Below are 21,350 nucleotides of genomic sequence, written 5' to 3' on the forward strand. Positions count from 1 at the left end.
ACCCTGCGACAGCTCTCTACGTTTCTTGGACAGCAAAGAGGGATGCTAGAAGGACCTCCTACCGCTCCCGCATGAGACCAACTGATATCCAGATCACACCAGCTCCGCCAGTCGGGCAGGCTCCTGGATTTTTCAACCTTGCCAGAGAACAGAACGGTCCATCCCCCTGAGGACCAGGGCTCGGGATACTGTTCCCCGGATGCAACAAGGCAGAGGATTTTAATCCCGCTATTTCCTACTTTGAAAGAAAACAGGCGACCTCTGCCCATCCTGGACCTCAGAAATCTCAAATTTCTTCAGAAAGAAAAGTTCAGAATGGTGTCTTTCGGTACCATGCTTTCCTTACTACAACAAGGGGGTTGCCTCTATTCTCTGGACTTTCTATATGCTTCATAGTGAGTCGTCAACATTTTCAATACCAAGTTCTGCCATTTGAACTAGCTTCGACAACTTGTGTATTTCACCAAATGCCTAGCAGTGACTGGCGCTCATCTACAAAGAACAGCATTCACATGTTTTTCCTTACCTGGACGACTGCCCAATAAGGAGTCAATCCAAACAAGGAGCTCTAAATTCTCCAAGACTCATTATAAATCTACTACATTTGGCTGGGAATTCTGATCAACTACCATAAATCCCATATGGAGCAGTTCTGGGCACTACAGTCGCAACAGCCTTCCTGCCCAACAACTGCGCAGATATCCTATCAAATTGTCCACATCTCTGCATGCATGCACCATAGCCTCAGCCCATCATTTCTTCCATTGCTGGGCCACATGGTTTCCATGATCCACGTCACTTCTATGGCCAGACTAGCCATGATAAAAACTCAGTGGATTTTAAGTTTTCATTGGCTCTAAGCTGTTCAACCGCTTTAGTCCCTGATCCATATCACCGATCCAGTAACCAAATCCTCAGATCATATTCAACTTGGGTTGGAGAGCTCGTATCAATACCCTCCAAACCCAAAATGCGTCGACGCCGCTCCATGAAAAGTCTCAGTTCAACTTCCTGGAGCTTCGAGCCATGCGTTATGCCCTTAATGCCTTCAAACACTGCCTCTCACACAAAACTTTGTCAATACAGACAGACAACATAGTGGCAATGTGGTACTCGAACAAACATGGAAGGACAGTCTCTTATCTGCTCTGCCAGGAAGCTGCGCAGTTCTGGGCATGGACCCTTGCACACTCCATGCATCTCCGAGCCACTTATCAATAGGCATACTGAATATACTAACAGACCATCTCAATCGATATCTCCATCCCCACAAGTGGTCTCTGATTCCATGTGTAGCGAGCAAAATTTTCTAGCGCTGAGGTCAACCAACCATCGACCTCTTGCATCCAAATCGAACCACAGAGTGGACAGATTCTGTTCCCACACAGGCTTCGAAATGCGATAGCCATGGATGCATTTGCTCGCCCCAGCAACAAAGGCCTCCTATATGCGTTTCTTCCAATACCGCTCATAGCCAAAACTCACGTGAAGCTACAGCAGGACAGATTTTCAATAATTCTCATAACCCCGTCCTGGCCTCAACAAGTATGCTTCCCAACCTATTACTCCAGGAACCAATTCGCCTGCCCACAGGTCAACCTCATAACACAGACTCACTGATATTCTCAGGTACTTGTAGCTTCACGAAGACCTTCCACACTTAAATCTTACCATTCGAAATGGGCAAGATTTACCAAATGGCGTGCACAAAAAGGTATTGGCCCCTTTTTCCTGCCCCACTCCATCTCTATTAGGCTATCTAGGATACCTTTCGGATTCTGGTCCCCAGACATCCTCCGCATGGGTACACCTCTGTTCCATCTCAGCATACCACCAGGGAGTAGGGGATGCCCTGTTAATGGCTCAACCCCTTATGAGTCAGCTTATCATGGGTTTTCTACAACTTAAGCCTCCTCTACGATCACCGGTTACGGAATGGGGCCTAAATGTAGTGCTTACAAGGCTCATGCGTTCCCTGTTCGAACCTTTGCATTCCTATAACATTAAAATTCTAACATGGAAAATTCTTTCCTCGTAGCCATCACCTCTGCTAAAAGGGTCAGTGAGTTACAAGCCATTGTTGCATACTCACCTGACACTAGGTTCCTCCGTGACAGAGTGGTGCTCCGAACTCACCCTAAATTTCTTCTTAAGGTGGAAACAGCCTCTCATCTTACTCAGTCTATAGTCTGCCCACTCTTCCCAAGGCTTCTCTCACTAGGGCGGGAAGGTTTTGCACACCTTGGAATATAAGCGTGCACTTGCATTCTATCTAGACCGCACTGCACTCCACAGGAAATCCACCCAACTCTTTGGTTCTTTGACAAAGACAAGCTGCAAGTTCCAGTGGGCAAACAAACTCCAACTGGCTAGCAGACTGTCTCGAATTCTGTTATGAGGAAGCAGGCCTTCCTCTCCAGGGGTGAGTGCAGGCACATTTTGTAAGGTCCATGGCAACATCGGGAGCACACTATTCAGTACCAAGTGCCGACATCTGCTAGGCTGCGACACGGAGCTCTCTTCACACATTCACAGCCCTCTACTGTTTAGACAAAGTCCGTCAAGACTCTGCCTTTGGCCAATCTGTCTTGAAAAACTTTGCTCCAGTATAATCCCCAACTCCTTCCACAACCACCTGCTGTGATTTCAGGCTGCCGCCTCATTGCCAATAGCACCCCAATTATTGTGCCTGCTGCACGAGTTGTTTGCTATTGGCCTGTTGTAATGTGAGTCAGCCTGTAGCTTGCTAATCACCCTTATGTGAGGATTACCATCCTGCTTGTCCTGGGAGAAAGCAGAGTTGTTTACCTTTAACAGGTGTTCTCCCAGGACAGCAGAATGTAGTCCTCATGAAACCCAGCCGCCACCCTGCGGAGTTGGGTCCGCTTACGTTTATTTTATTTTTTCGCTCGTGCTTTTTGCTACAAACGAGACCGAAGGGAGACACCTGTGGACACAGGGATCATGGCATGCTCAGTGTGCCAGTCAAAAGTTCTAGAAAGTTTGACAGAAAAGTTTTCCATGATAGGGCTCCGTCCAGTGACGTCTCTCATATGTGAAGGCTACATCCTGCTGTACTGGGAGAACACCTGTTACAGGTAAACAACTCTGCTTTCTAATTTGGAAATTTCCAGGGAAATTGGTATGTTGACTATTTTTAAGGCACCAGACCCTAATGGTTTGAATGCTTCTGTTTATAAGGTCTTAAATGACAAGATACAAGAGGATTTGAGGCTACTTTTTAAGAGGATACCTGATTGAGATATATGCCTAAAACCTTGTGGAATGCATTTATCACTGTTGTATGGAAATTGGGGAAAGAACATATGAATCCAGCTTCCTATCGGCCTATATAGTTATTAAATCAAAATATAAAAATTACCAATAATAACCAATAGAATAAAGTATATCTTGCCTAAAATTGTATCACCAAATCACTTGTTTTGTGTATAATAGTAGATCCAGTGTTAATTTATGCAAATTACTGTGATTATTGGAACTGTCAGAGTGATCTAATAGCTGACTCTCTATTGATTGGCTTTAATGACAAAAAGACATTCAATACTCTCATGTCCCATTTGAAAAATATTCTTGCTCTTGTTTGAGTTTCAAGGATGCATTAACTTGCTATATTAAAATTCAACTGAACAGATCTTTGCTAACGGTTATCTATTGATGCCATTCACCTTGTAGAAAGGTACGCAGCAAAGGTGTCCTTGGTTATCTTATTTTAACGTTAGAACTTTTGGTTTATAAGGTGGAAATGGATCAGGAAATCTTAGGTATATTAGGAAAGGGCAAAATCTCTAAAACCTTGCTGTTTGCATATGATATACTGATGTCTGATGCATTGCGATTGCTACCCAGAGCATTAGTGGTGGTCTTTTTGAGAAATTTTCTGGTTTAAAACAATTTGGATAAATCAGAAGCACTGGATATTTCACAGACTTTGCAAGCATATTGGCCAAACCTTTCCATTAAAAAGGGCAGTCACTATAATAAAATATTTGGGCTTATTCATAGAAACCTTGCTAGATAGTAAGATGACAATGCGAAGCCTTTACTTCAAGATAAACTCTGGGTTGGATGCAGTTTCTGGTATCTCTACAGGGTAGGATTGCACAGATAAAAATATTGGCTCCTAAGTTACTGTATGTTTCAAATGCTTCCGATTTTGTAACTCATTAAAGATATTAAGATTTTAAAAGGTATTTGTAGAAGATTTATATGGAAAAGGAAGTGGGGCAGAATTCCTATTTGGAAGTTGATAATACCTAATAAAGCTGGTGGCATGGGATTTTGGGATTTTAGACTTTATAATATAGCTTGTCTGTTGTGCCCACTTAGAGATTGGTTTCTGATAGGAATGCTAACATCTAGACTTTGAATAGCAGAAGGTCTACATATAATTTGAAATATATCTTACATGCTCCCAAAGAAATACCAATTCACCTTTGTCAGTCTCTGTTGATTCGGACATTGAGAAAGGCTTGGCAGTTTCTGAGGAAAAGTCTTTCAAATTTTTTCTTTGTATTTACTTGTTAGAGGGAATCCCACTTTTCCATTTAGGGGATAATTATCAATAAGAATAATGGTTTCAAACTCTTATCTGATTCTGTGATTAAAAATACAAAACAAATGTATACATTTGATCACTGCTAAAGAAAAACTTTCACACCAGAGATTTATTCATTTACTAGGGGCTACCTCCCCCCTGCTTGCTTCAATCACCAACTCCTCCAGTGGATTGGCCACTCTAGACTCCATATTTGTACCTAGGTGGAAAATGGAAGGGTTGGCTGGGTGGGGCAAGTAACTTTAATGAAAGGAAAGGTGGCGAGAGAACTAGAGAATTCTCAACTTTGTCTCCTTTTTTCCCCCCGTTGACTGAGTGAGCGTGGATGTTAAGGGAATCCCTAAAAAGAGTGTGATTGCATTAAAAAATATTTTGTGACACCATGACCTGGATGTGCACATTATCTGTGTTTTGTGCTTGATCTGTTGGGGGTGAAGGAATAAGAGTAGGCATCTTTGTGTGTGTGTCTGGGGGGGGTAGCATTCAGTGGAGAAGGCATGAGTAAGGGTGTGGGTCAGAAGGCTTACAAAGGGTGTATATATATGGTGGTGTAGGTAGTATGTGTTGAGTTGGGGGCAGTATATGGGGGGGGGGGGTTGTGTACAATTTTTCCATGTTTTACCCCTCTCCTTCCACCTGAGTGGGAATAATGTGTTTGTGTTGGAGATGTTTAAGTAGGTTTGGGAGGTGAATGAAGAATGTGTATGTTGGGGGAGAGGGTGGGACCCAACTCTCTCCCTCTTCTCCCTGTGCAAGTGTATACTTTCTCCCTCTTCCACACTGCATCTCTCACTGTTTCCCACTTCCTCTCACATGTGTATGTGTGTGACAGCAGGGAAGAAGGGGTGTACTTGTGTTATGGGAAGGTAAGAGTTGGGGGATATGCTCTTCCCTTTAATTTTGACACAAACTCTTCCTTACTCCCCTGTATTTTTGGGGTGGGTAGGTGGGAAGAGGTGTATGTTTATGGGGCTGATGTAAGCGAAGGGAAAGTGAGCTGGGGTGGGGGTGCATACTCCTCATCACACTTTCCACTTTGTTCCCTCCTGTCATGGTCTGTACTGCTCTGAAGGCCTGGATGGGCTGGATGGCCTTCACCTTTGACAGCTGCAGTTCCCCATAGGTTGAGCCCATGGGTTCTGGCAGCCGCCAGGACTTCCGGTGGTAATAGGAACCAGGCTGGGCTGAGTACAGGACTGGAAACAGAAACAGGCAGGTAGCTGAAGACAGCAACAGGCAAAGCAGGATCTGGAGCCAAGAGACTTCCATGAAAGCAGTGCTAATCTCTCCCAGACTACTCATCTGTAGCTGGAAGTGGCATCCCTCCTTCAGTAGAAGGTGATTGAGCTTGTATCTTCACAGAAATGTGGCCAGGATTTCTATTTCAAATATTTTTTAATCCCCAAGAAATCAGGACAATTGAGTCCTATCTTGGACTTACCAAAGCTGAACAAATTGTCTCGAGGTTAAAAATGAACTTACTCCAGATTATTCTTCCCTTCATTCAACCAAGGGATTGAACTTGTACTCTGTATAGGAAAGAAGCTCATGTGCACCTTCCCATTCAACCCAACCACCAGAAGTTCCTCAGGTTCATGGTGAAAGATATACATTACCAGTATAAAGTGCTTCCTTTTGGCCTCTTGGGGTCCCTGAGAGTGTTTACAAAATGTCTAGCAGTCATGACCGCACATCTCTGTCAGCAGATAGGCTGCATATTCTCATATCTGGATGATTGATTGGTGACTGATCCTTCTCCAGCAGAAGTCCTGGAGTCCCTCAAAGCAACCATCAGTCTTCTCCAGTCCGACTTTCCAGGTCAACTTCAAGTCCAACCTAGTCCCATGAAAAAGAATTGAGTGTGTAAGTCTGGATAGATTTACTTCAGAAAAAGGAATTTCTTCTCATCAAGAGAACTTGGATGTTGATAGGCCTGGCAAGCTCCTTTCTACAGCAGGGCCAAGCATCAGCAAGTCAGTCCTGGCTTTTCTTGGCACTGGCTGCAGCGGTGCATGTAGTCCCTCTGACTGATATCCACATGTGGGGTCTTGAAGTGAGCCTTAGAAGCCAGTGGGATTATCTTTATCAACCATTATCCCACCAAATCTCTCTAATTTACAAAATTGTATCTGTTCAGTTGTGGATTGCTTGCTATGTGTTTCATGTGCACCGTGATCCTATGTACAGGCAATGGGGAGTGCACACTGGTGCTACATGAACTCAAAGGTAGTGATCCCTAGCAATGAGTCACCTGCAAATCAGCCTTTTGGAGCTATGGGCCATCGGTTATGCTATATGAGCATTTTCTCACCTGTTTTTGTGAAAGAGAATCTTGATCTAGACAGACACCGGATAGCCATATTCTTGTGAACAAGCAAGGAGGCATGAGCTTGTATGCCGTCTCTGAGGAAGCCCTTTGAATCTGGTCCTGATCCGGTCATCACAACACCTGTCTCCCATCAACCAACCTACCAGGAATTAAGAATATGTTGGTGTATCATCTCAGCAGAGTACTAAAACTGTATGAGAGTGGTCCTTTGAACAAGAGGTCGCAGATGACTTGTCCAGTTGCCAGGATATGCTGGTGATGGACCTGTTCACCTCAGAGAATAACAGGCAGATTGAGAAATTCTGCTTCATGCATCTGCACAGCTACAGATCAGTTCCTGATCCTTTTGTGCTATGCTGGAGCATCAGTCTACTCTGTGCATAGCTGTCAAGTTCTCTCATTGTCAGGACTGTCTTGAAGGTCCTTCAGTGCAAAGCGAGAATAATCCTCATAGAACCGGCCTTGCCATGCAAAGTGTGATATCCATATCTTGTTGCTTGTCAATTCAGTCTCCTATCCCATTTGAGAAGTCTCCAACACTCATCACACAGGAAAACAGTGGCTCTGATGTTGAACACAGTAGTAGTCTTACTCCTTCCTAAAGAGGTGGAGGACATGCTGATTTCAGCTAGAAAATATTCATCTAGAAGATCTAAAGTGTTAAGTGGTAGAAGTTCTTGCCATTGTGTGGAACAAGCCAGTTGGATCCCTTCTCCTGTGGCCCAAGAGACTTGCTTTAATATCTGTTCTTCCTCTTAACTTTAGGCATCAGCACATTGTCAGTTACAGTTCCTCTCAGTGCCCATTGCAGGGTTCCTATATGGCCTTTAGTATCAAAGTTCATGAAAGGCCTGGCGTGTTATAAACCGCCAGTGCCTTGGAACTTCAGTGTAGTCTTTGCTCAACTCATGAAACCTCTCTTCAAACATTGTGAGTCAATGGATTTGAAATTTCTCACCTCACTTCAGAATGAATAGTAAGCGAATTATAGGCTCTGGCTTAATGATCACCATGCTTGAAGCTTTTTCGTAAGTTCTTCAAACTCATGTCAAGTTCTTTTCACAAATGGTATTTAAAAAATCATATTCCACTGTATCCATTGTACTAGACGGATTACAAATAAAACATGCATAAAATAATCACAGTACATAAAGCATTCAAGTCTGCAACATCTTCTAGCCTAATTTTTTCTTTAGAAACTAATTACCATTATTGCAGCATCCTGCAGTTGAATTTTTTTCCTAAAATAAATACTAAAATTATTAGCCATAGTAATCAGTTGTACTTCATTTCTCGAGCTAAATAATTGAGCAAAATGTGCAGCCATTAATCAGCTGCCTTATTAGTCAGTACCAAATACCTAAAGAAAGAGGAGAGCTTTTATTTGCTTTCTAAAGAGCAAATGCACCTTTCAAATCTTAGGTCTGGCAGGGAATTCCATATTATCAGTCCAACTACTACAAATGTCCTTTTGCTAGTTTGTGGTAGCCTTAAGAGCCAAATGGATGCCATATCAAGCAAATCTAACCCTTTAGAGCAGAGAGACCTGATAGATTGATAGATCTTTAAGGTTGAGCTAATACACAATGGCATATCTGCCTTTAAAGGCCTATGTACTAAAACCAACTGTTTCAACTTAATGTGTTCTACTGGCATACCATGCCACCACACCCATCATTACTTTTAAACATACTCTTAGACATCTTACAGTAAGTCCGTATTCATTAAACAAATAGTTACTGAAAAGAGAACTTTCAATTCTTGTTCTTCAGGACTTGAAGAGGAAGTAACCATCATAACAGTTGCACTGGTAACACTATTATAGCATATATAAATAAGACATTGAGCAATTAGACAAATACACATCAAATTCACCAAATTAAAAAAAAAAAAGATATAGGCAATATTTTTAACCAAGCCCCCAAATAATGAGCCCATGCCTAGAAAATCTCAATACCAGTTGGTACCCTTAATGATAGTCATGAGCTTAGTTGACCAAGTCTTTAAGAGTGGCAATAGTGTTTTTTTTGGTCTTCATTATCAGTGTAAGCACAACAGGAAATGTTTATCATTTGATAAGCTCTTCCTTTCTCTGCCAGTAGTATGTCCATAGCCATCCTTTTATTCATGATTACCCCAACAAGTGAGGTAGTTTCCTGTTGAAGTTATATTAATCCTTTGCTAGTTTCTTTGGCTATCTGCTGTATGATGGAGAGATTTTTCACAAATACCTCCAGCTCACAGATTGTGAGGTTGGGAATTAAGTAACACAAATTTGTGCCAACTGAATGGATTTAATGATTTAGGGGTTTTTTTTTTTCACTCAATGATGGGGATGGATATCTGAATAAGTAGAAGCAGAAGTAATTAGGAAAGCATTGCCATAGTGATGGATAGAAGTTGGGAATGGTGTATCCAAGGATGACTCAAACTGTCAGAAGATAACATTCTTTTGATAGCTCTCTTCCCAGACAGATAAGATACCCACAATTCTTAGTTATTTATCCAGTAGCATGAATAGGAGGGTACACTTGCCATTTCTTTCCTGAAGAGGGTTTCTGTGACTTTAGGCTATCCATATAAATCATATGACTGAGCTAAGATGAAATGGATTCAAAAGCAAGATTGGCAAGGGTTTGGCACACATGATCAGGCAGAGTAGTAGTCAGAAAAGCCAGGAAGTCCAGAAGCAGCAGATGATCCTTGAAACAAAAGGACTGATGATAAACATTAGGAAAAATAGATTTGTAATTAACATTCCCAGAATGTATGTCTGTCTAAGTTCCAGGGTTGGTATTGATAGAACATGTTGCATCTTTCTTCCAGCCAGGGGGAAGGGCAAAGATACCATTAGGGTAAGCTGTAACAGTGTAAAGACATTGTGGACGTTGAGGTTGTGATGTCTCACCTGGGAACACCATTCAACTGAGTCAAGAATGTGAGTCAATTAAATAGTCTGTATGGTTTGGAAGATCAGAACACGGCCTTTGTATATGAGGTCAGAATCCTTTCCATCAGTAAGATGTGCTGGAACAGCGAGAGAGGCATTAGCTGTAAAAGATGAAATTGTGATTGGAAGATGAATGCATATCCAGCAATTGGTAAGATTAAGGCTACTCTGCATTGTAGTTGAGATGGATATATCCATTTCATTAAAGAATAGGCATTACCGCAGTGACACAAGTCAGAATGAGAAGAGTAATCATCAGCCACCTCTTGTACAGGAAAAGCATTCTTTATCATGGTACAAGCATTTGTTCCTATGGGGCCCTGATGGATCCCTTTCAGTAGAGTTCAAGTAAATTGTTGGAGAGGTTGCCTTTATTCATTCAGCAGACAAGGGACTTCAAGGCCTGTCTACAGCCGGACCCAGAGAGGTTCATCCCAATGAAATTCATCTGTGTACAGTATTTGCTATCACAGGTTCAAAAGTCTTTTTATAATGGCTACTGTGGACCCAATAGACAGGTCCTTGTAGTTTTAAAGATGAATGACTTACCCAGAAGTACATGGTAGGGTCCCTTCCACCGAGGCTGTAAACAGTCCTTTTACTGGAACTCCTTGTAGTACAAATTCATCTGGCTTGAATGTCTGACATTCTTATTTGGTGAACTAGTTAATGCTACAGACACCCATTGGTAGTTCTTCTTAACCTGATAGTGTAACTGAATTAAAATGCAAAATCAGTTCATCTGGGTGAAGTCCAGTGTCCACAGATGATTTTGGCATGTTAATTGTAGGCAAAGACCAATCCATAATGATCACATAGATAGCAAGTTCCTGCTTGTGATTTAGCATATTTCCTAATACTCATCAAGGCAAGTGGGAGAGAATCCAGCCATTTCAGGGAAGTTTCATATGTGAGTTTGACAAGTTTAATCTTCAAGATCCCATTTAGTCACTATATAAGTTCTTGGGCTTGGGGTCTCTGAACATAATGGAAATGCAGTTAAAGCCCCAGGGGATTCTACTGTCATTGTATATACAATAGCTAAAACCCATTGAACTGTAATACTATTTTTGACATGATTATAAAATACATTTGCAGTCTTACGTAATGACCCCAAGGGGCATTCAAGTGTAATGGTGCATTCTAAATTCCTACATTATAAACTATGCAGGTACTACAACTTTAATATGTTGTATAACACTAGTGAGAGAATTTCATGCATAACCTCCTTTTTTCACTAGGGTGTGAATCCTGGTGAGCTAATCGAGCCAAATATAAGAGAGACTGGTGAGTAGAAGGGGGATGTATTTGGGTCAAGACTGAGGCATTCAGGGTACTGGGTGGAATATTTTTTTTTCCCCTTTCTTTCTTCCAGATGGGATGAATACTTGTAGCATCTTTCTGCAAAGCAAATAGATCTGTTAAGGAAAATTGACTAGGAATCTGCAATAGACAATGACATTCATTAATAGGAGCAGTGGTGGACAAAACTGCTTTTGCTGTTGTCTGCCAAGGCGTTTCCACATGCTACATACTTTTGTGCAGAGATGTGCGCTGCACATTTTACTACCACCACCTATGAGGGGAAAAGATAAATTAATAAATGTACTCAGAGGTTTAAAAAAAAAGTGCCAGAGGGCATCAAAATTGTGTACAACTCCAAAGGCATAACTAGAATTACTATAAATCTTGACAGTTTGGCTTATTGCAAAAAAGGAAGGTATGAATGAGAACAGAGTTCTGCCATGTGAGCAGAGACCAGTAGGGAGGTGGGCAAACACGACGGCATCGGTGGAAGAACAAAGTATTTTGAAAAGAGACAAGGCATGACTGCCGAGAAGATTGAGAAACCTCCATAAGAGAGGTAGCTAAGATAAAAGGTTGCTGGTAAGAACAGGTCTAATACCTTCAGAGCTTGTAGATCCAAAAGGTATTGCTTCAAATTTTGGCAATTTACAGTTGGGGACTACAGAGATTTAGATTGGGGCGGTGGCTCACATCATTGCTGGATTAAGCCCAGAAACTGTCAGGTACTACCAAGAGATCAGACTCAGGGAAACAGGACAGTACAGATGTAGCTAGAGGAACCATTTCTATGCAAGTCTGCAATACACGGAGTGTCTAGCAGCACAGGGGAACCCTGAATCAGGATTAGAGTCATGAAGGTGAAGACAGACTGCCATCCACTGTATAGTATAGCCAAATTTACACAAAATCTTGGCCTAGGAGTTTTGAGAGGAGGGGAGAAGGAAAGAATAGGAGGTCTCAAGATGGCCTAACATCACTAGTGTACTGGTACTCTTTTCATTGACTAATGGCAACCCATTTTACGCTGCAAGATAGAGCTCCCATTGCTGTAACGGTTTACAGGCATTATAGATTAAATGTGTATGGTTTGATATTAGAAGAACAGAAGTTTTTTTTCCTATCGTGTTATACTTTGGTTGTTTCTTGATAAAGGCAATATACTGTTTAAAGATTGAACTGTTTATGACATTATGCAGACTAAGATGTTTCATAAAGAATCAGTAGACACCCCCACTTAATGCCAAGCTACGTAATGGCACTTTTGAATTGATTATCTTTGAAGTCCGAAATTTTTAATGTCTCTTGTTCATCTGCTTAAATCCCATATGATGCTAGATATTCCATTGTGTAATTCATAAGCCCCTGATGAAGCCCAATGACTAGTGAAACAAAAGCCTTTGTCAGGACTGCAAGTAGATAGAATTTGAAATGAAAACTAACATACCACATGTTTAACAAACTTGGGACAGTTTCTTGAGCAGATAGTTTGTGATGAAAACTGAGACCCAGGTTCAACTGGACTGGTTGTAGATATAATGTGGGACGTAAACTAATGAACTACATCTTTTATTATTGAACTTGGGATGGGACTATGAGTAGATATAATTTGTGATGAGAATTTGAGACCCATGTTTAACCTATTTGTCTTTTTTTTTTTTAACCTATAAACTTGGTACTGCAATCTCATGCTATTTGTGATGAGAACTAATGAAATACACGTTTGACTAGGGAAATTACCATGAACCCTAGTGTAATATACTGGCAGGATTATTCAAAGGTGTATTTCTATTTATAAATATAAATGTGATGAAACATACAAATATTAAGCTAATTGAAGAATTAGGTACAAGATTTAAGATCTGTATCTTTAGTGTTTCATATTTTGATTATTGTGTGTGGATGTGATGAATGTGAGTATTGTCACGGGTTTTATTGTTTTTCGGTGGTATCTTATTGTAATTGATTTTTATGTATTGAGTTGTAATAAACGTGTTTGATAATTATTTGAAACAGTACATTTTGAAATATATGGGCATATTCTTTAATTTTTGTTTAGAATTTAAAGAAAATAATTTAGACCTTAAAATTAACTTTGTGCACAGATGTCAATGTGCCCCTGAGATGGCTTCATGTATCAAAAATTTCAAAATACTTAAACTTCTTGGCAAGAAAATCTTTTATCACTTCAGAGAAATCAGAAGTAGACACAGATACAATAGCATAGCCTAAAGCCAGTAAAAGCTGTCCATTCTTTTGATTGATTAACTTCAGAATAAGCGATACTTCCCATTCTTTTCTTTATTTCACAGTAACAAAAACTTTGGATTAGAGCAAACATGCAAATTTACTAACACTAGTATCCCACCATCTGAATCTCTTCTTAATCAATTTAATAAGCTTTCTGACCACTAATAAAATTCACCAACAATTGTCACATGCTAGGACCATCAAAAAGAGAACAATATCAGGGAGCCTAAGGAGGAGGTGAGAGGCCCAAGTTTACCTGCACTTGGCGTGGTTCCCCCGGAACATCTGTGTTTGAACCCCTAATCAGACCGAGAGACCTGGCTGACCGTAGGACGGTGCAAGTGGGTGGAGCCGAGTGACGTGAGTGGCGGAAGGGTGGTCCTTGCCCTATAAAATCAAAAGGCAGACGCCGAACTTTGGGAGCCTAAGGAGGAGGTGAGAGGCCCAAGTTTACCTGCACTTGGCGTGGTTCCCCCGGAACATCTGTGTTTGAACCCCTAATCAGCCCGAGAGACCTGGCTGACCGTAGGACGGTGCAAGTGGGTGGAGCCGAGTGACGTGAGTGGCGGAAGGGTGGTCCTTGCCCTATAAAATCAAAAGGCAGACGCCGAACTTTGGGAGCCTAAGGAGGAGGTGAGAGGCCCAAGTTTACCTGCACTTGGCGTGGTTCCCCCGGAACATCTGTGTTTGAACCCCTAATCAGCCCGAGAGACCTGGCTGACCGTAGGACGGTGCAAGTGGTTGGAGCCGAGTGATGTGAGTGGCGGAAGGGTGGTCTTTGCCCTATAAAATCAAAAGGCAGGCGGCGCCCCGCCGTCGCGGCGCGCTGCCTAAGCCGCGCGCTCCGTAAGGGGCACACCGACTTGGGCCGGCTTAGGCCGGCGAAGGCTGAGAGGCTGCCCAGATCGCTAACTTGGACTTTGTTTAAACCTCCGCAAGAATTATAAAGAATATACAGAAGCCGGGGGAAGTTACAGCTTTGCTTTTGTAAAGATTTTGGAGTGACAGATTTTCCTCATGCCGCACACAAAGCGCAAGGGTAAAATTAGGCAGGAAGCCTCAACCCCTGCCAGATCGAGCCCCAAACAAACAACGCTGACTACTTTCTACCCGGCATCGGAGACTGCGACCCCGGAGGTTCCCGCTACAGAAGGGGTAGGTGAGCAAACTTCTCTTCTGATGGGAGATGTGACTCTTAGTCCCGGGGCCCCAATTACTCCAACACCACCTGTGATTCCTTCCACTGTCACAGCAACAGGCTCGTCAATGGAACGTATACCGTTTCTTCAGTCGAGCCCGATTGAGGAGAGCTGTGACTTTAAGGAAGTCTCTCCCTTGTCCAGGGAGAGACTTCGGTCAGGGGGGAAACATTTGGCCCTGACCGAAGTATTGGGATACCTGGTGTGAGTGCCTCTCCCCCTATGGAGTTTGCCTCAAACCAGAAACAAGAAAATCCTCAAGTTTTATCATTTACACCAATGTCTGATAAAAAATCTGTGACATTAGAAATGTTATGGCAAGCAATGTCTGTACTTCAAAACAATATAATGAAACTTAATGTAAATATTAAAGACATGCAAGAAGTCCTGCTGAATATAAACCCTTTCGTTACAAATTATGGGGCAACCTTGGAAAAAGTTGAGGATGAGATAACCACTATTAAGAAAGTTCAGTCTACTATTATCCAAGGTGAAGGTTTAGTTCTAAAAAAAAAAAGTGGAAAATTTGGAAAACTCTATTAGATATTTGAATTTGAGGATGGTAAACTTCCCAAAATGTAAAATGATATCTTTGCAAGAACAATTAAAAAATTATTTTTTCGAAATTCTACAAATACCCTTGGATAAATTACCGGTGGTTGTAAATGTTTATTTTATAAATAAAGATCAGGGTATAAGTTTCCCCCCAGTAGTACAAGAAACATCTCTTAATGTAATTGATTTAATTGAGACCTCTCTTAGTTCCCAGGTAGAGAGAAGGGGCACTCTCTTAGTGAAATTTGCTCTATCAACAGATAGAGACAAAGTATTAAAAAAGTTTATGTTAAATAGAGCCACTCTCTACCTGGGACAAAAAATATGGGTTTACCCTGATGTTTCTAAGGAAACACAGCAGAGACGGAAAAAGTTTATAATGTTAGCCAATTTGGCAAGGACATTTGGTATAAATATAATTATCAGATTCCCGTGTAAGTGTGTTATGCACAGAGAAGGGAAAAGATTTGTTTATTACGATCCAGAACATTTAGAAAGATATCTGGATGAGTGCAAGAAGCAGAAGGAGAGTAGTAGCACTTAATTTTTGATTTTTCTGAACACCAGGTAAATTGGATAAGCAATAGGAATATACTCCGTGTTCTGTATTTTTGTTAAGATTATGCTAAACTTATTTGCTCAACTTAAGCTCCCCATTTGTTTTGTAACAGGAGTTTAGGTGATTAAATGTTACGTTTGAATATGTATTGGTAATTAGATTAAAGTTATCCTGCTCCTAAGGATATTCAAATGTTGTTTTGAATATATGTATTAATTGCATGGAAATAGATGTTCTGCAAAATATAAATAAAGAATTAAAAAAAAAAAAAAAAGAGAACAATATCTCCAAAGTGTAAATATTTAATATTTTCATAGAATACATTTCTTTCACTTTAAGGAAATAAAGAAATATATTGCAGATAAACAGAGGGAACATAAGGCATTTGAGGCGATAAGAATTTAGAACCTGGAACGACAGTGGGAAAATATAGAATAGATTTGAAGGGTTTGTTTTTTTTTGCCAACGTAAAGGAACAACAATGAAAAGCAGTTCCTGCAGCAAAATACATAATGCAGGGTTAGACACCCAAGGTAATAGTACCTGAACTATGCACCAGTGGTTCTATAAGCGGTTACCTTAGCCTTATACTCTGCCAATTCAAATTTGTTCCAGATGTATTGGCTTCTGCACCTTGACAAAATTCTCTATATGCCAATAGAGAAAAATGTCTGAAGGAAGCTAACAAAATCTGTTCACTCACAGATTCACTATTCTCGTTTGCACACAGGCAGCTACCCTCCTATGCCCCGACAGCTGTCCCCTGTTTATCAAGATGGAAAGAGAATTTTCAGTTTCCTATATGCCAATAGGAGTCCTCCGTTTGCTGACAGATAAAGAAACAAAATTGTCAGAGGAAGGACTGGGAGATGGAAGAGACCATTCCCCATCCCCACCCCCTTTTGCACTGGCTTAAGGCCAAAGTCTTGAATCTAGGCAATATAGACGGAGGAGAAAAACATACCGGAAGAATCGGGTGAGCTCAGGAAACGAAACAGAAAAGACAGTCATGAGGAAAGCAGAGAAGAAAATCATATTACTAGAGGGGAAAAAAACCCCATGAACTAGAAAGATTAATGGAGGGGGGTGGGAGGCAGGGTACAGGGGAGAAATTGATATCAGGTGGCAAAAAAAAAATAAAATATTAAAAGGCTCGCCTGATTCCATTTGGCTTCCCCACTTACCAATGCACTAAAAACTGGTAGAAACTGCCACAATCAAAGCCCTCAGTGGAGCACTACCAGACTTCCTCAGGTTAAGTTTAGTAGTAAATACACCTAATGATTCTGGTAAGATTTCTTTAACTTGCTTACATGTAAGGAGACAGCACAAATCATGCAAAACTGAAGAAATCAGGAAATAGACCAATATATAGTTTCAATTGCTCAATATTAAACAATAGCTCATTACTTCGTATACAGTTATTTGGAGCTTTGCACTTTTGGGTGGTGTTATAGCATAATATTTTATTTAAAATATTTATATACCACCTATTCCATAGATTGTAGTAGTTTACAGATAAAATGTCCATAATCGTTTTTCTGACTAATAGCTCAGTTATCTATCTTTCTAGTAATTTCTGTACCTTAAGAATAATAATTTTACTTGTTACTATTTCTAGCAAAAGTAATTTTTCTGAGTGAGAAACAATATCCAGTCTTGATTTCTAAGGGTTACCTACTGCTCAGAGCAAATACAAAGCAGTATAACCAGTACAGAGGTTAGCTAGACTGTGGAGAAACACAAGCCAGCTGCGCCTACTAAAATTCAGTAGCCAATTGCAGTTACCAAACAAATTTTGACCATTTGACTAGTGGACTGTATTGTGCACTGCTGTGCACTGGCTGGCTTACAGATTACAGACTGTGTCGAGGCTCAACAAGTGAGAGCCATTGTGACTTCAGTACCTCATCTAAGGGCTGCTTCCATTGAGGACTTATGCAAAGCTTTTAGTTGGTTGTCAATTCTGCTTTCAATAAATGTTTTCCTAGATTTTCTTCTGTTTATAGTTTCTGATTTTAGTTTGAGTTTTGATGAGGTTTTTTTATTTGATTATATTAATTTTCATCTGACATGTTTTTTGTTTGTCCTTATTTCTTAATGATTAATGTGTTAATTTTAATCCCCTTAAAATTATATATTGAAATATGCTTAAAATAAATAATTTGCACCTTTACGTCCCACTTATTTTCTGGATTAAGATGTCCTGAAGACTTTGGACAAGCAGTAGTTCACTCTTCACCTGGTGTGGGATTAGGTTGTCTTTGAGTATTTGCTCCACAGTGCAACCCTCTGCTTGAAATGCCCCACATGTTATGGCTGATTCATGCCACCTTCTTGACAGGGAAAAAGCAAGTTTGCATTCTAGGGTTCTCTGTAGAAAGCAGGATGAATCAGCCATACTTAATACCCGCCCGTCTTCTTGGAGAGTTGACTGGTTTTCTAAAGCTTAAGTCTGGAAGAGACTGAGAGGTTTTCTGGGTAGGGACCGCGTGCAGGAACTCCCCCCATGTTCTTAGTAAGACTTTTACTGATCTCTGAGAACTGGGTCTGTTGGTGTCATTGGGTGACACATTATGGCTGATTCATCCTGCTGTCTATGGAGAAACCTGTTTACAGGTAAGTAAACTTGCTCTTCGTCCTACCCCAGGCATTTCAACATTGTTAATACACCTCAAAGAGACAGAATTTCACCCAGCTCTTATTTTTTTTTTAAATGCATTTTTCCTAGGTGTTTTCATAGTATCTTATGGCTGGATTCACTCTGTTCAATTCACTGTTTATTAGAGCATTTAAAATGTGGTAATAAGAAATTCTCCTCCCCTCCCCATAGTGTCCATGTTTGGCCCAAGTATAATGTGAATTTTCCTTTAAAGGTTTTTTCCAGTCTTGGAATGTATGCAATGGTGAGCTATTTGTGTTATCAGCTTTCAACAAGTTTGCTGCAATGTTATAATTACAGAAAGAACTGGACCTCTGCATGGGCAGTGCTACAAGGCTCATCTTTACTCTTTCCTAAAATCCAAGGAAGTGGAGGAAGTTGGGTAAGCATTTTGACTCTTTGACTTTGCATATACAATTGAGTGGTGTTACACAAAATTATTTTAACAGTTTAATGGCTTTTCAAAAAATGTAAAACCAATCTATTTTGGTTATATAAAGCAGCAATACTTTTTGAATTCCTTAAACTGCCTGATTGTTCATTTAGTTCATGAGATTTGTAGATATGTTTTCTCTTCTTTTCTTGTGATTTTTTTTTTCTTTTTTTGTTTTTGTAGAAGCTTTGCTTATTTATTTTTATTTATAAATATTAATAACCTGCAACTCCAAATGTTTGCACCCTGCGTGGTACAACATAACTCCATAATAAATGGAAATAAGACTAGACAACATCAATCAGACCTTTATATGCTATATTTGAAATGTTCAGGGCCTCTTGTTTCCTGGGATAAAACAAAATCTGGGTTTTGCTGTGGAATTGTCTGGTCCCTATAGAATTGTACGACACTGCGGGGGGGGGGGGGGGGGCAAGGGTTGTCCCTCCAGCATTAGTCCTGTTCCCTCTTCCAACCCTCCTCTCTTTGATTCTTGGCTTCTCCCATCCCTTCTTACTTCCTCTCCTCCATTCATGCTGGATGCACACACAACCTCAAGTCCCCTCTCTCACCTCCTATCTGGTGGTCCTGCCTCTCTCCCTCCTTCGGCTGCTGAGTCACCCAGCAGGGGGGAGGATGTGTGAGCAGTGGTCCCTCAGGACACATCCTGCTCGTCTGCTGCTTGAGAGTCAAGCTAGCAGTTTGAACTGCATAGGACATCATAGTGAGATCTGTAGTTGAAACTGCTAGTCTGACTCCTGGCAGCAAAGACGTGTGTGTGGCCTGAGGTTCTGCTGATCTCCCATTGGTCATCTCGGTGATATGGGAAAGAGGCTGAAGCTCACCGAGCTGTGCAGTGCCAGAAAGCAGCAGCTATTTTGGGGTGATACCAGTGTGGCTATAAGTATTGGAGCAAGGAGTTTGGAGGACTGACAGACTGGCTAGGATGGGCTTTGTGGGTGGAGGGTTGAAAGGTATTGTATATCTGAGAACACTAGTGTCTCCTTGTGTGCCGCTTTGTCTCCCATTGTCCAATATAGGTTGCTGAAATCCAGCTGGTGGGAGGAATTCTGTGCAAACTCTTTGTATAGCGGTGCTGAATTCCATCAGGAGTAACTAGATGATGATTCTACTTTTCTTAGAAGGCCAGATTGACTTTAAACTCACATTTAGAGGGTTACTTTACAATTCATTTGTATTATATCCTGTCACAAACTTAAACTTTATGCCTACTATTCTGAGTTGCCTGAGTAGCATCAGAAAAAAATCCAGACTTTCTGCTTTAGAAAAATAACCTTGTATTTTCCCATGACTGATTTTAAAATTCAGTTTTAATCTATAAACAACTAATAGTGCTGCTATTCTCACAATTTGGTATTGGTCTTAGAAGCTGAAAGAAGTTTAGCTTGAAGTCTTGATGCCCTCCAATAGATTTGTAATTAACCAATGGCAAAAAATATTCAACAGCAAAGGAATTTCAAGTGGAACTTTCAAAGTTTCATGCAAATAATGCTAAGACAGTACCAATGGAGAGACAATCTTTGAAAATGGGAAAATGTATGCATCTTAAATGTTTCATTATAGAATGCCCTAGGTTTTCTATTCTTCTCTGTAGAAGTGCTTTTTCTATAACTTATGATTGTTAGCTGTTGAAAAAATTACCAATTACTTCTCATACCTAGAAATTTTGAGGTCAATAAGTCTGTGAGTAGTGAAGTTCACCTAGAATTATATATATAACATTGAATATTCAGCAGGTAAGTCTGCCACTGAATATTTCTGGATAGGTTTATCCTGCTATCTTTAAGACAGCTATTTTTCCAGCCAGGCTTATGTTCATAATTTTAGCTGGTCAGCGCAGAGTGCATACAGTTTAATCATGTTCCAGGAGTGCCTCTTTTTATATGGGTAAAGTTTGTATATGTGAGTTACATGCACAAAATGTATCCATTAAGCGGGAGGAAAAATTCTGAACCCTGAAGATCTGTCCGGCTAATTCCCAAAGTTAACCGTCAACTCTTAATCTACCTCCTTAGAATCGAGGGTTTTTAATGAGACAATATTCTGCACTTTAGATGCAACAGCAGTTTGGTAATAGTCTAAACTTCTTGGTTCTCTGAATCTTCCTGGGGAGAACTTGTGCAGGCTCTACTGATAAGTTGAAACCGACTTCCACTGTATGAGGAAGGAAACCAGAAACTGAGGTTCAGTTCCAGCAACCCCAATAGATAAACTTGTCTTGGAGCCTTCTGAGTCTTCATATTTTTGAATAGAAGAGTTGGCCTCCACAGAAAACATGTCAGTTTGCAGCATTCAGGACCCAGTGAAGTGCCCTGGTCCTGTGTTGAAGTGACATAGTTGCTTCTGCAGCAAACACCCTTATCTATCAACCAGGCTGCCATAATCTCAGAGCTTCAGATACGGCCCTTCACCTTCCTTTTCTCATGAAGGAGGTATGGGGCTTGAGCAGTCCCTAGCAACACACCAAGCTAGGCAGAATGCAACACAATGTTTTAAAAAAAAAAAAAAAAA

The 21,350-nt window shown here is 40.8% G+C and overlaps 1 protein-coding gene across 8 annotated transcripts in view; it reads left to right on the plus strand.

Moving 5' to 3' along the window:
- ARHGAP12 (Rho GTPase activating protein 12) overlaps window positions 1–21,350 on the plus strand; it is a 287,089-nt gene that overhangs the window by 168,691 nt on the left and 97,048 nt on the right. For all 8 annotated transcript variants that reach the window (XM_029588589.1, XM_029588588.1, XM_029588591.1 and 5 more), the window contains one exon: window positions 18,686–18,767. In XM_029588589.1, the coding sequence (XP_029444449.1) occupies window positions 18,686–18,767 (82 nt within the window). The remainder of the gene's footprint in view (window positions 1–18,685; window positions 18,768–21,350) is intronic.

Source organism: Rhinatrema bivittatum, chromosome 2 (genome assembly GCF_901001135.1).
Source record: "Rhinatrema bivittatum chromosome 2, aRhiBiv1.1, whole genome shotgun sequence".
Taxonomy (NCBI): Eukaryota; Metazoa; Chordata; class Amphibia; order Gymnophiona; family Rhinatrematidae; genus Rhinatrema; species Rhinatrema bivittatum.